General features: G+C 42.9%; 1 protein-coding gene across 2 annotated transcripts in view; it reads right to left on the bottom strand.

The window, feature by feature from the left end:
* WDFY2 (WD repeat and FYVE domain containing 2) overlaps window positions 1-16,166 on the bottom strand; it is a 175,368-nt gene that overhangs the window by 101,049 nt on the left and 58,153 nt on the right. Inside the window, exons 1-2 of one of the 2 annotated variants that reach the window (XM_065902254.1) lie at window positions 4,880-4,975; window positions 2,743-2,810 (exon numbers count right to left, since the gene is read on the bottom strand). In XM_065902254.1, the coding sequence (XP_065758326.1) occupies window positions 2,743-2,749 (7 nt within the window). In that variant the 5' untranslated portion in view covers window positions 2,750-2,810; window positions 4,880-4,975. Of the gene's footprint in view, window positions 1-2,742; window positions 2,811-4,879; window positions 4,976-16,166 lie in introns of those variants that run through there. The other variant, XM_065902253.1, reaches the window with a different exon arrangement.

Genomic DNA, 16,166 nt, shown 5'->3' with positions numbered 1-16,166 from the left:
AGTCAGTGATGCTATTTAACCATCTCATCCACTGTCACCCCCTTCTTCTCCCGGCTTCAATCTTTCCCAGCATCAGGGTCTTTTCCAGTGAGTTGGCTCTTCGCATCAGGTGGCCAAAGTATTGGCGTTTCAGCTTCAGCATCAGTCCTTCCAATGAATATTCAGGACTGATTTCCTTTAGGATTGATTGGTTTGATCTCCTTGCTGTCCAAGGACTCTCAAGAGTCTTCCAGCACCACGATTAGAAAGCATCTATTCTTTGGCATTTAGCCTTCTTTATGGTCCAACTCTCACACCTGCACATGACTACTGGAAAAACCATTTCCATTTTTGTTGGAGAAAATGCCAAAAGGCAACCTCAAAATATAAATCATCAAATCAAATCATCATTCAAATCATCTCGGGATCTTTTAAAATGCAGATTCTCATTCAGTAGATCTCAGGTGGAGCCCAGTATTTGCATTTCTAGTAAGTTCTCAGGTGACCTTGATGCTGCCGGTCCACAGACCACACGTTGATAGCATGGTACTCCCTTTCGTAGACGGTCACAGGCAAAATAATTAGAGGGTCATTCTCAAAGATCACGTTCGGTCACTTAGGAAAATGTATGATAATACTCTCAGGGAAACTCATCTTTATTAATAGATTAAGTCTTCAATAAGTACTTCTTTACTGAGCACCTATGTTGGATGCAAGAGCTCTAGCAGCTCTCTAGTCATTCACGAATACAGCTTACTAAAGGATAAACACTCAGCTCGTGGCCTCTCTGTATCCTCAGTGATATTTGAATAAAGAGAACATTAGAGAGTGACATCAGATGTGTGTGGATGTGTGTATTGGGGAGTGGGGGTGGTTGGTAAGCAACTGTTTAGGATCCCGCATCTTCACGAGGTTCCTATCAACACCCATCTCAACGAGATTCCTTAGGCGTCATCCCCAAGCCCTCGTCACTCTGCCCACATTGGCCTCTCCTGTCTTTATAGTCAGATGGAAATGACAGGATTCTGCGGTCAACTTCAACTTGCTGGACTACAGAATTTCCCCAGCTCGTCCTGCTGGATATTATGTCAAGTGTGATGAAAAAGGCCGTAGGCAAGACTGGTTATACCACTTAAAAATAAGGGGAAAAAAAAAATCAATCATAGAATTCCTTTCCTTTTCCGTTTACCTAAGCCCTCATCACTGCCAAGACTTAAGAAGAAAGTTTACCTTGGGTCTTCTGTTTTGCAATGGCGTCTGCTGGAGGCACAACCAGTAAGGTGAGAATCTAAACACAGTAAGTTCCCTACATACGAAACCTTCAAGTTGCAAGTTTTCAAAGATGCGAACGTGCCCCCCTAAGCCAGCTGTCATACTATACTGTTATACTTTTCAAGGTACTGTACCATAAGATTAAATGTTTATTTTTTGTGTTTGTTTGCTTTTTATGTATTATTTGTGTGAAAAGTATTATAAACCTATTACAGTACAGTACTATGTAGCCGATTGTATTCTTTGGGTACCTAGGCTAACTTTGCTGGACCTATGAGAACACGCTCTCAGGATGGAACTCATTTGCATGTAGGGGACTTACTATACTGAATTATAAGTTTATTTTTCGATAATGTAGAGTGGGATACTTAGTTCAACTACATGGTTATCATCTATTCACTACAATTCTAAAGAAATGCAAACCTCAAAGATAAATTTGAAATCACAGAAATCCATTACATCCTTAATAATGTATTTGTTCACAAACATGCAAAATTGTTGCTTAAGTTATTACAATCTTCTTTTGCCAGAGGCATAAGCTTTAGGACATCTATAGTACAGCATGAATTTTCCTGGGTTGTATGGTGTGGCATATGCTACTCAAACTGGGATACTGGTATCAAGGGAAGAGGCGCACATTGCAGGAAGCCAGAGGGTACAGAAACCCAAACGACAAACCTAGGGCATGTTTCTAGTATGTCAATTTCAATTAAGGTTTGCAGGAAGTGGGGTAAGAGAAATGTTTAATAATATGACTGACAATGAATTCAAATAATTACACTAAAATAAATATGGAATAAGATAGCCAAACTTCATTGATTTTGATCAAACCATAGACTATAAAGAAATTTCCTATCTGGGGAGGGAGTTGGGGGGCGCAGGCAGGAGCTCTCTCCCTGCAGGGGAACTTCTGCCAGTTCAAGAATCTAAGAATTAGTCATCTTTTTAAAAAAGTATATTTGAAAGATTCACTATTTATCAGTGCAAGGACATAATTCTCACAGAAGCGTTTGGGGAAATAAGACAGACTTCTAATTAGAACATTTCAATCCACAGCAAATCCTTTTGAGAGCTGAATGTTCAATGCTCAATGTCCTGAATTTGAACAAATAAAAGAATAATAATGTAAGAACAAATTTACTTCATAAATGTAATCACTGGACAAAATTTTGAACTATCTAAGGAACTATTTTACAAAAAAGTTAAACAAAAAGTTGGAAATGAGAGGGAGACAACTGTAATCAGGGAGCCTAGGTACTGAAGTCCTTCCATTAATCTTACTCAGAAACCGTGAGTATACAGTCAGTTTCAAAACAATTTTCTCATTTTACATACTGAGAGCTAAAATGATATAATACGGCCCTTCCCATTATAATGATAATCCCAACCCTCATGTAACTCTACTCAAGAGAACACAGAGCAGGCAATCTGGGAAGCAATGGGAGTTGGGGTCCACGTCTGATTCTTAAAGACGGAGATCCAGATACTTACAAGGCATCACATGGTATATGCTTGGCCAGTACTGTCCACTGTCTCTCTTTAACCACACACGAACAGTCCTGCAACGAAAGAAATGGGTGTGTTAAATCACACTATTTTTGGTGACGGGAAAGTTGATAGAAGGTCTTAAATATAAATACAGTGGACCCTCAACAACATAGGTTTGAACTATACAGGCCTATTATAAGTGGATTTTTTTCATCAAATATGTAATACAGTACCACACGATCCACAAATGGTTGACTCTGCAATGTGGAACCACAGATACAGAAAACCAACTATAAAGTCATGTGCAGATTTTATTTTTTAATATAATTTTATCTATTTATTTATTTATGGCTGTGCTGGAGCTTCACTGCTGCGTGGGCTTTGCTCCAGTTGCAGCGAGCGGGGGGCTACTCTTTGTTGCGGTGCGCATGCGTCTCATTGTGGTGGCTTCTCTTGGTGGGGAACATGGGCTCTAGGGCACGCAGGCTTCCGAAGTTTCGGTTCCCAGGCTCTAGAGCACACGCTCAACAGTTAGGGTGCACAGGGCTTAGCTGCTCCGGGGCATGTGGGATCGTCCCCAATCAGGGATGGAACCTGTGTCTCCTGCATTGGCAGGTGGATTCTTTACCACTGAGACACCAGGGAAGCAGATTCTAAACTGCACAGAGAATCAATGCCTCTAATTGTTCAAGGGTCAACTCTGTGTGTGTACATGACATAGTCATATTGCTATAATTAAATAATATATATTACATATAAATATGTATAACATATATGTTTGTTTATAACATATCTCTATACAACACATGAATATAGATCTTAACTGCTGCTGCTAAGTCGCTTCAGTCATGTCCAACTCTGTGTGACCCCAGAGACGGCAGCCCACCAGGCTCCCCCGTCCCTGGGATTCTCCAGACAAAAACACTGGAGTGGATAGCCATTTCCTTCTCCAATGCATGGAAGTGAAAAGTGAAAGTGAAATCACTCAGTTGTGTCCGACTCTTAGCAACCCCATGGACAGCAGCCTACCAGGCTCCTCTTAGAAAAGCATGGTGTGCACATGCACACCACTTATGCTTTTCTAAAGATACTATATTCCTTGAATTTAAGACTGCGTATATTTAGAATTACATGACTGTTTTATAATTAAATATTTAAGGATAATTAAATTTTATCCTCATATGTATTTATATACCCAAATGTGACAGTGTTCGAAAATTATTCTTGTAGTTATTCTGCTCTTGGAGTATATGGCCTTTGCCCTGGTCTGCTGGAAGCATTCATCTCCCTAGGCAGTAATTAGGATTTACTAGGGAAGAACATAGGAAGTGATAAGAAGAAGCAATATGCAACATCACACACAAAGAAGGATTACTAGTAAATTCAGTCTTACAAGCTAGGCCATTGTTTCAAGACAGGGTTTTCCCAAACACAGTCAAGCAATGATAAAACTCTGAGACTCAGATCACTGAGCTAGAGGACTGATTGTGGAACCCACCAGGGAACAGGGTAATCCTGCAACAAGGTGGGGGATGAGGGTCCACACCAGATGGACATGTGGCAGACGTCCAGGACAGAGGATGAGATGGTTGGATGGCATCATCAACTCAATGGGCATGAGTTTGAGCAAACTCCAGGAGATTGCGAAGGACCAGGAAGCCTGGCATGCTGCAGTCTATGGGGTCACAAAGAGTTGGACACGACTGAGTGACTGAACAAGAAGACATCCAGGAGAGCTTGGAGAGGAGGAGTCAAAGAGAAAATGATGCTGTCAGGGGATACTGCTGGGTTCTTATCAACCAGAAAGGCCCCACCACAAGTTACACCAGCACCCACCCATAAGGTCAACACAACTAGGAGGTAAAGGGACACTGCTCCAGAGACCAGAGGAAGTAGCCAACATCAAACCAAGGGAAATGAACAGGGCCCCAAGGCTGCCAGATCTTATACACCACAACCCTCACCCCACACCCTTAAACCATCCCAGGGTAAAAAGCGGACACTGAGCATTTTTATCTCAGAGAGAACTGGACAATATCTAAATAGACTATTTAAGTCACTACCTTAGACTAAGTTTTAAACTGTTTGGGTTTCTTCCCCAGTTAATCAGTGGGTCACCCAATAGGGGGAAAAGACTAACCTCAGACACAACAAGGACGTGCCATTTTCTCTGTACAGCCACAAGATTCGATGGAGCGATGTATCGTGACACCACTACAGATACTTGTAAAACTCCACCTTTTCGGTCAACCAGCCAATTTGTGAGACGGACAGGTGTAATGAAAAATAATTCCTAAGAAATAATTCAATACTTACATTATTTATACACCTAAGCAGCCTTCACTTAAATTCTTTTTATAATTTACACCAATACATTTTAATATGGAGACTAGTATCCCAATAAGAACAAATAAAAAAAGAGTGCCATCATGGAAAATGGTAGAACAGGAAGTTCCAAGAATCAGTCCCTGAACCAAATCAATTATGGAGCTGTCAGAATCACTGTTTCAGAATTCTAAAGTCTAGTTAGACACTTGCGGCATCCATGGGAATGCCTGATGAAAAAGCAGGTTTGTGGCAGTAAATGTCACATCTTACTTGCAGCTACCATCATGCATGCCCCATTCACGCAGCAGGAAACTGTGGGGACTGCGGCTCGTGTTCACAGAGTGACTTGCAGGTACCAGGGTGCTGGAACCCGGTCCTTCAAATCTGGGGGATGTGTATTTTGATTTGCCAAGCGGTTCACTGAAGGAGTAGAGAAGAAACTGGCCTTTCTCTCAGTCCTCTAGGTCCGAAGGGCTTCCTGGGCAGTGTCTGCTAAAAGAATTTAAAGGGAAGGAAGACCTTTTTTCTCCTTAATGAAATCACTGGTTGACCTCAGAGACAGAAGAACAGAAACTTCAGTGATCACATAGAACAAGATTTACAGTCTTTGCAGAAAGAGCTTGGAAAAGTCACTAAACAGATAATTGCACCATTCAACAAGTAACAACAGCAATCTCTAGAATGGAGGAGCATTGTGACTTTCAGTTACCACATTATAATATTTAAAATATTCAGTTTCTAGACTTGTGTTTGCCAAGGCGGAGGGGGAGTGAGGGAAGGGCAGACTGGGAGTTTGGGGTTAGTAGATGCCAACCATTATGTATAGAATGTGGTTATGTGGGTTATGAGCTCGTGGCCATCAAGCAGGTAACATCTTCCATTTGGTGGGGGTTTTCACATCTATAAAAAAAAAAACTCAGGATGTATGTATCAGATACTATTATCGAAGTATTTCAGAGAGGAACTAAAGCAGATGTTACAGGGCAGGGTTCTGTCCTGGGAAGGCCCCATAGGGTCCTGCTCAATCACAAATTGATTCCCTTATTAGAAAATAAGTATGAGGGGAATTCCCTGGCTGTCTGGTGGTTATGTTGCAGAGAAGAACAAATTCTGACTCCACGTTGGAACTGTTTCTTTGACTTGCTTTTCATTGCTGTTGTTATTATAGGCAACAGCCTGCCTCAGAAGACCCTGACCCTCTGCCTACTTGTAACTAAAGTGCCTTTGATCAGCTCACAGGGAGATAATCTGACCCTGTCCACCTGTGAAGAGATTAACACATCCCTTACAAAGACTGGCCATTATCAGAGATGTTTTGAAAAGTCAATGGCCCTTTTTACTTTACTTCCTCACTGACTCTCCCTCTCTATTCTGCCTTTTGACGTTGGTTCCTCACCACTTCTCTCTCGGTTCTGTAAAAGAATCTGGCATCCAGATCCCCAACAAGCTGGTTACCCTGAGACATTTGCTGGTTGCTCAGTCACTCAGTCGTGGCTGCGATCCCATGGACTGCGGCACGCCAGGCTTCCCTGTCCTTCACTATCTCCCAGAGTTTGCTCAAACTCATGTCCATTGAATTGGTGATGACATTCAATCATCCCATCCTCTGTCGTCCCCTTCTCCTGCTCTCAACCGATCCCAGCATCAGGGTCTTTTCCAATGAGTCAAATCTTCGCATCAGGTTGCCAAAGTACTGGAGCTTCAGTTTCAGCATCAGTCTGTCCAGTGAATCAGTTTAGTTCAGTTGCTCAATCGTGTCCGACTCTTTGCGACCTCTAGCTTTGACCTTTGTTGGCAAAATAATGTTTCTGCTTTTTAATATGCTGTCTACGTTGGTCATAGCTTTTCTTCCAAGGAGTAAGCATCTTAATCTCATAGCTGCAGTGATTTTGGAGCCCCCAAAATAAAGTCTCTCACTGTTTCCACTGTTGCCCCTTCTATTTGCCATGGAGTGATGGGACCAGATGCCATGATGTTAGTTTTCTGAATGTTGAGTTTTAAGTCAACTTTTTCACTCTCTTCATTTTCATCAAGAGGCTCTTTAGCTGCTCTTCCAGTGAATAATAAGGGCTAATTTCCTTTAGGATTGACTGGTTTGATCTTGCTGTCCAAGGAAATCTCAAGAGTTGGGTATGATTATTAATGAAACAGGAGGGAAGGGGGTAGGTCATAACTTTTAACGGAATGACATACGCTGAAGACAGGACAGAAACTGATTAGATTTGGGGAAGAGTTGACTTCCACTAGACCTAGGTCCTCAGTATAGCATGCTCACTGTAACACATCAGCCCGCTGAATGACACACCCACAGGCATCATGACAGGTTTTTTTTTTTAAATCATGACAGTTTTGAGGCCAGTCATCAAAAACCAAAAGGTAAGCAGTGGCCCAATTCCTGGAAATCTTCACTCCTTCCCCAAAATAGCTGGAATAACCCTCCCATTCATTAGTTGATGAAATCATTCAGCCCATAAAAGCTAATCACACCACATTTCGAGGCTGCCCTCGCCTTCTGAGATGGCCCACACTCTGTCCCTACAGTTTGTTTCTCTCTACTGAAATCCACTTCGTCTCCCACTGAATTATTTCTGCAATGAGACATCAAGGACCTGAGCTGCATCATCTCCTTAAACCAGGTGAGTGATCCCAGTTGGAAGACCGTGGGTTTTGGCCAGGTTCAGGTCTCAGTCTGCGATAAGCGCTCTAATGGCATGGGCTGCACAGAGCCCCAGGGTGAACCAAGTGCCCACCTTCAGACCCTACCACACCGTGCAGAGCTGCTCCCTGACCAACGGCAGCGGGGGAGAGGACGGCAGGAACAAGGCGAGTTTCACTTCAATATCCTGAGTTTACAGTTACTACAGATCATCTGAGTTTCTATTACACACGGAACAGCTTCTTACATGTGGGTTACAGATAAAGGTACTGACAAATGGGAATGGTGGAGGTGCTAGGTGCTAAGTCACTTCAGTTGCATCTGACTCTATGAGACCCTAAGGACTGTAGTCCTCCAGGTTCCTCTGTCCATGGGATTCTCCAGCCGAGAAAACTAGAGTGGGTGGCCATTTCCTCCTCGAGGGGATCTTCCCAACTCAGGGATCAAACCCACGTCTCTTATGCCTCCTGCATTGGCAGGCAGGTTATTTACCGATAGTGCCACCTGGGAAGCCTGAGAAATGGAATCAGTTCAGTTGAGTTCAGGTGCTCAGTCATGTCTGACTCTTTGCAACCCCATGGTCTGCAGCATGCCAGGCCTCCCTGTCCATCACCAACTCCCAGAGTTTACTCAACCTTATGTCCATTGAGTCGGTGATGTCATTCAACCATCTCATCCTCTGTCATCCCCTTCTTCTCTCACCATCAATCTTTCCCAGCATCACGGTCTTTTCAGATGAGTCAGTTCTTCACAACAGGTGGCCAAAGTATTGGAGTTTCAGCTTTAGCATCAGTCCTTCCAATGAACATTCAGGACTGATTTCCTTTAGGATGGACTGCTTGAAGCTCCTTGCAGTCCAAAAGGCTCTCAAGAGTCTTCTCCAATGCCACAGTTTAAAAGCATCAATTCTTTGGTGCCCAGCTTTCTTTATAGTCCATCTCTCACATCCATACATGACTACTGGAAGACCATAGCTAGACAGACCTTTGTTGGTAAAGTAATGTCTCTGCTTTTTAATATGCTGTCTAGGTTGGTCATAACTTTTCTTCCAAGGAGCAAGAGTCTTTTAATTTCATGGCTGCAGTCACCATCTGCAGTGATTTTGGAGCCCCCAAAAATAAAGTCAGCTACTGTTTCCACTGTTTCCCCATCTATTTGTCATGAAATGATGGGACCAGATGCCACGATCTTAGTTTTCTGAATGTTGAGTTTTAAGCCAACTTTTTCACTCTCCTCTTTCACTTTCATCAAGAGGCTCTTTAGTTCCTCTTCACTTTCTGCCGTAAGGGTGGTGTCATCTGCATATCTGAGGTTATTGATATTTCTCCCGGCAATCTTGATTCCAGCTTGTGCTTCATCCAGGCCAGCGTTTTGCATGATGTACTCTGCATAGAAGTTAAATAAGCAGGGTGACAATATACAGCCTTGACGTACTCCTTTCCCAATTTGGAACCAGTCTGGTGTTTCATGTCCAGTTCTCACTGTTGCTTCCCGACCTGCATACAGACTTCTCAAGAGGCAGGTCAGGTGGTCTGGTATTCCCATCTCTTTAAGAATTTTCCAGTTTGTTGTGATCCACACAGTCAAAGGCTCTGGCATAGTCAGTAACTTCCTGCTAAATCAGTAACCAAGGGTGCCACAGCCACTAGCACTAGCTGCCACTACTGATGGTGAGCTGGTGAGCCCTGAGGGAGCTCAGGAAGGAAAGAATACCTGCCATCTAACAGACATCAGACTGTAGCCATTCCCCACCATGAGCCCCGAGGGAGCTCAGGGTGTGAAGACACAGGATACTGACCCCCGACAGCCAAGATGCATATCAAAGGAATGACTTCAGTGAGCCCTGACTCTTTGCATGTTCCCATACGTAGAAAAGTGCTAAATTTGTTAACCTGGAATATGTGGTTTTCTTTAATTCATCATCATCATCTGATGTTCAGACTATCTGCCTTTATTATAAAATTTCTATATAACCTGGTTGCTCCCCTGCCTCCTTGGAGCTGTTCTCTCAGGGTTACTTGAGACGCTGTCTCCCAGGTTTGAAGTCCTAAAAATTCCCACCAAATAAAACATAACTCTCAACTTTTAGGTTGTGAATATTTCAGTCTATAGCAGCATCTACACTATGTGCACAAAGGTTGTTACACTATTCTAATGTTAGCTGAACCAATGGTCTTTCAAATGCATAAGTTATTTTTAAAATATATAAACACACACACATTTTTGTTTTTAAAGTAACAGTGTTCCTAAAAATCCTGGTTAAAAAAGGAACACATCAAATCAACACAATTAGCACAGACTTGGTTAAAGATTTTTTAAAATAGCTTTACAAGTCAAAAAGGTGGCAGGATAAATTTAGCTTTAATTTGAATAACAGTAACAAACATTTCTACAGAAATAACAGCCCCTCAAACACTTTGCATATACATTTCATCATTACAAAGCCCTATGAAACAGAAACCACCCTTTAGAGACAAAAGTATAAGCCCAACACAGCTTAAGTGATTTATCCATAACTAGTGAGTGGATGCAGTTATTTTAAATTCTGTGTTGTCTTCACTAAATACTAACATGTTAGCTTCCTTACATGAACATGTATCTGATAATTGATAAATTTTACAATCTAAAAATAAAATGCTATAAAAAAAAAAACCTGTTCTTTTATATTCAGAGGTGTAACAGCAGTTTAAAAAGGAAAAAAAGATGCTGCATCCCAGAGGTCAAAAGCACAATTTGGAAGGCTCAAAATTTCTTAGATAAATGTAAATTCCACTATACAAGGCCTGTAAGTCAAGTGTTCATTTTTTCGCAAATTATATTTTAAAAGCAACACAAAAAACTTTTTTCTTTGAAAAAAAAATTTTTTAAGAAATAACAGCTTTTGATTAAGAGTCACAGTTAAACCAGTAGAGGTCAGTGTCCTGGAGAAGAAAAACCCATGACCTGCTGAAATGCAGAGAAACTGCATTCATCGCCCACGCAAAGTCCTGGGGTAAAGAAGAAAACCAACCCAGCACGGCCCAGGCCACTTTGCCATGTCCTGTTTTCTTCTCCCCGGCCTCTTCTTCTCCCTCAAGTTCTCAGCAGTAGGCAGAAACACACTGGGGACAAGCAGTGCTCATCTCAAAACTAGCAAGATGAGACTCTGTCCTGTTTTCTTCTCCCCGGCCTCTTCTTCTCCCTCAAGTTCTCAGCAGTAGGCAGAAACATACTGGGGACAAGCAGTGCTCATCTCAAAACTAGCAAGATGAGACTCCCCCCAGTGGGGCTCAGTCAGTTGAACAGCTGGTCTATTTTGAAAATACCTTGGACATAGCTGACCACATTTCAACAAATAAAAATTACTTTAAAATATGGTCCTGAAATATTATTCCTTAGACCTAAAAAAAATTTTTTTAAGGTTAAAATAAATTTTAGATAAATTGTGCACTTATCAAAAACTCCCCTATGATCAGAGCTGGTTGGCTCCATGACCGAGATTTAAATACAGTCAGAAGAAACTACATTTTATCTTACTTGGCATCTGCCCCAGGGCCAAGCCCCATGTGAAGTCCCCAGCTGGTGCTCATCATTTGTGACATACAAGAAGGACCGGTCAGAAATCCCTCCCTCTGGTCACCTGTCCTAGTCAGGAAGTCTCTCTTTATACCTGCACAGAACTCACGCAGAATGGCAGCATCTGAGCTGCACTGACACCGAAAAATCTGAATACTGTGCTGAGAGGATGGGAAGGAACTAGAAACCCTTCCCTTCACAGTGCCAGCATCCACTGATACTCCAAAGAAATAAGAAAGGGAATGGTATTCCAGGCTGCCTCCCATCCCACCCCAAGTTATTCCAAAGAACCGAATCAGCGCCTGTCTGAGCTACGACCTCAGCCAGGACAGGTGTGAGCCCCTCACAGCCAGCCCCCAGCTCAGCAGCCATTACGATCACACAGAGGGGTCAAATGTGTGTGTGTGGGGGGGGGTGCTTCCTTTATGAGATTTTCGCAGGTTTCTGTTTGACTTTCTTGTTTTGACCAGTGCTGATACTCAGATGCTGCCAGTGGAGTTAAGGTGGACACGGTTGCTGAACTGTGTATCTGCCCACGTGTCTGCGTGTGTGTGTTTATACAGAGATATACAGGCAAGCAGCACACCAGGTCCACCCTTCCACATCCTATCCAGGAATATACCCTCTGTTCTACATTCTAGCCATCTTTAAGTCCACTTTATCCTGGTGGGGACAATGAACTACCAGGATGGGAACAACTTGTGTTTCTAAAACTATTAAAATCTTCGAAGTTAGGAATTCTGTCCTACTGCCCCACAAGGGCACTTATACATTCAATCAATGACCTCTTTTTTAAAAAATGTTTTAATTTTGGCAATACTGGGTCTTCACTGCCGTGGGCGGGTTTTCTCTAATTGTGGCAATCGGTGGCTTCTCCTGTTGCAGAGAACAGGCTCTAGGCGGTGGGCTTAGTCGCTTCGCAGCATGAGGGATCTTCCTGGACCAGGGATGGAACCCCGTGTCCCCTGCATTGGCAGGAAGAATTTTAACCACTGTACCACCAGGGAAGTCCAATCACTGACTTTTTGATCATTAATTCATTCAACAATCATTTTATTAAAAACCTGTATGGATGTGAGAGTTAGTCCAAAAACAAGGCTAAGTGTTAAAGAACTGATACTTTCAAACTATGTGCTGGAGAAGACTCTTGAGAGGCCCTTGGACAGCAAAGAGATCAAACCAGTCAATGCTAAAGGAAATCAACCCTGAATAATTCACTGGATGGACTGTTGCTGAAGCTGGTGCTTCAATACTTTAGCCATCTGATGCGAAGGGCCTACTCATTGGAAAAGACCCTGATGCTGGGAAAGACTGAAGGCAAAACGAGAAGGTAGCGGCAGAGGGTAAGACGGACATGAATTTGAGCAAACTCCAGGGGATAGTGGAGGACAGAGGAGTATGGCGTGCTACAGTCCATGGGGTCACAAAGAGTCAGACACGACTTAGCTACTGAACAACAACAACAAAAGGGACTAGTACATGAAATGCACAAAAACAAACAAATGTGTACGGTAAGATCCACGGCAGGGAGAAGCCCGCACTGTTCTGGAAGCATCTGGGAGCATCTTACTCTGACGACAGAGCTGGGTCAGGGGACAGTGGATAAAGCTTTCAAGGGCTCTACCACCCTGAGGAGTCTGGATTTTACTTTGAGGATGCTGGGAAGCTGATGGAGGGTGAGCAGCCGGCCACAAACTCCGAATATTTTTGTTTGTTCAGGAGAAGCCTGGAGAAGCCTGGTTACCCTAAAGTAACCACATTGGAGGATGTGGTCAGAACAACAAGCAAAAAAGGAGGAGGCCTTGGATGAGAGAGGAGGTCAGAAACACTGGGTGGGGAAGATCCCCTGGAGAAGGGCATGGCAACCCACTCCAGTGTTCTTGCCTGGGAAATCCCAAGGACAGAGGAGCTCTAGCTCACAGGGCTGCACAGTTCGGGCTCTAGTTCATGGGGTTGCACACGTGGACACGACTGAGCACACACACCACACCAGGAAATGCTGCAGAAGCACCTGGCCCTGGGGGCGGGCTGCAGGTGGGTGCTATGTGAATGGTGGTGCCATTCTTCAACAAGTGATTCCTGTGGAGGGCAATGCTGACTTCATCTTGAACTTGCTGAGCCTGCAGACTGATTAGTGAACTACCTACCTGCCTGCCTGCAGTCCAGTGCAAGACCTGGGCTGAAAATTAAGATCTGGGAGTCACCACACACAAGCAGTAGGTAAGTCATAAGTGAAGAAAAAGAAAAGGGGGCCAAAGACAAAGCCTTGAATAACACCAAAAGTTAAGTGATGCAGAACCAAAAAAGATCCGTGAAGCCCTCAGTGAGGGCTGCCAGGAAGGTAGGAGAAAAACCCTTTACTTCTCAGAACCCGCACATGTCCTAATTTTTTGGTCCAGAAAATAAGGTCACTATAAACATACCTAAGACTGAACCAAATTCACAGTGCCCACAATAAAAAACCATCTATATAGGTCACTTTTCTGAAGGAAGAGGGAAGATTGGGGGTGGTGACAAACAGGAGACCACAGGTTGCTAAGCTACTGGGTAAAATAAGACGGGGCGTCTACCCATGTCGAAATCCAGGCTTTTAAGAATGTGCCCTAGAATGATGCAACCTTCATTAGTTACCATAGCGATGAGCTTCATTTCCCGGGGGACAATTGTTATTTTTGCCACCACTTGGGGTGGAGGTGCGGGGGGAGTGAATCCTACTGTGTCTTGAAGACCCTGAATTTTCAGGGATTACTTTTCTACTAGATCACACATTACAACCTCCTGACTAACAAAGGCAATCCCTATCAATCTGCAAACTAAGAGAACTTTGAGCAGTGGGATGTGAGTCAATGTCTTTTTGTAGTTTCCACAGTGACTTGCTTCAAGGAGGGAAAAAAGTGTCTCTAATGCAGAGAGAATGTTGTGGAGATTCTTGGAAAACAGAGCTGAAAGATTTTTTTTTTCCTATGACTATTCGTAGTAAGAACCAACTATGAGATTCTCATTATATGCATTCAGATCACACGGAGTAAATAAACTAAATCAAATCTTCTACAAAACACTGTGTATTTCTGTATGGAGGGTTTTTCCCAGGATAGACAGAGGCTGCTGTGTGGACTGAATGAAGGCGGCTGGGGGGTTTCAGAGACAGGGGCTCAAGCTGGGAGCTCTCCAGATTCTAGACCACAGTGCCAGGCAGCTCAGTTCCAAGTATTAACCAGCTCACTACATCAGACCTAAACAACGGCTGAGCCACAAACACTTGGACTTCTTTTCCCACGGCTGCAGCAACCTAGCAATCAGCAGCTGGAGAAGAGATGTGTTTTATAGTTCAACACCCTGAGCTTTGAACAGTATTCCTACTTTAAAAAAAACAGTCATTCCAATCATTTACAGACTTGTGTTTCATCAAGGTGCGCTAACCATAGCCATTCCCCCCAGGGCATTTTAACCAGCTGGTTAATTTCTCTTCAACCAAAGGTTGCCAAAGCCTTTACATTTATTTATTTATTTTTTTAAATATTATTTTATTAGTTGGAGGCCAATCACTTCACAACATTTCAGTGGGTTTTGTCATACATTGACATGAATCAGCCATATAGTTACACGTATTCCCCATCCCGGTCCCCCATCCCACCTCCCTCTCCACCCGACTCCTCAGGGTCCTCCCAGTGCACCAGGCCCGAGCACTTGACTCATGCATCCCACCTGGGCTGGTGGTCTGTTTCACCATAGATAATATACATGCTGTTCTTTCAAAACATCCCACCCTCACGTTCTCCCCCAGAGTTCAAAAGTCTGTTCTGTACTTCTGTGTCTCTTTTTCTGTTTTGCATATAGGGTTATCGCTACCATCTATCTAAATTCCGTATATATGTGTTAGTATACTGTAATGTTCTTTATCTTTCTGGCTTACTTCACTCTGTATAATGGGCTCCAGTTTCATCCATCTCATTAGAACTGATTCAAATGAATTCTTTTTAACGAAAGCCTTTACATTTAGAGTTTTAAAAATCACAACCAAATGGCAATATCTTCATTGGTTTTTGTGTGAATGTGTGTGCTAGTCGTGTCCAATTCTGTGTCACCCCCCTGAACTGCAGCCCACCAGGCTCCTCTGTCCATGGGATTTTTCAGGCAAGAATGCTGGAGTGAGTTGCCATTTCCTTCTCCAGGGGATCTTCCCCATCCAGGGATCGAACCCATATCTCCTAGATCTCCTGTCTGCTTTTTAAAAATCTATAAAATGAAGTCTCCAAACGAGATTAAACAAACCCAGATGTCAGAGGAGAGATTACAAACACACATGAAATACAGGGAATTGTTACCTTTATCATTCAGTATTAAGAGCCTTGAAAGAAAGAAGCCCCTAATTCTGAGCTCTTTTATTACTGATAAACCCTATTCTGTGTCTGCAAATAGTTTATTTGAAGTGGAGACTTATTTTGCATATTTTGTTTTCTTGGTAATTTAACTCAGTGGCTAATGTTTAAGCACAGCCTTCCTGCCTGGGCACAGTTGTGGGTTTTAGCATTCTCAAAACTCCTTCCCCGTGACAACTGTTACCTGGCTATCTGCTCTCCCATGTGAGCATAACTCCCCTACAAGCCTTTGGGACTCCTGGGCAAAATTAAGCTCCAGATCACACCGTATCTTGCCAATGTAAGGAAAGTTACATTAGCCATCAATGCCAGTGAGCAAGTCCATCGCCCCACTGTTCAAGGAATTTCTTAAAGACTTCAAAATGTTTATCTTTAAATATTTTTATCTTTGATTTTCTTAATACCTACAGTACTTTTATTTTGAATACATACAGTACTTAGCATAAGAGAGATGCTTGAAAAAGGTCATAAAGATTCATTAAAGAAAAAAAATAAAAAACACCCAGAAA

The sequence above is a fragment of the Muntiacus reevesi genome, chromosome 11, assembly GCF_963930625.1.
Source record: "Muntiacus reevesi chromosome 11, mMunRee1.1, whole genome shotgun sequence".
In the NCBI taxonomy this organism is placed as follows: domain Eukaryota; kingdom Metazoa; phylum Chordata; class Mammalia; order Artiodactyla; family Cervidae; genus Muntiacus; species Muntiacus reevesi.
The sequence above is the reverse complement of the archived record's forward strand: the minus strand, read 5'-3'. Positions and strand labels throughout refer to the sequence as shown.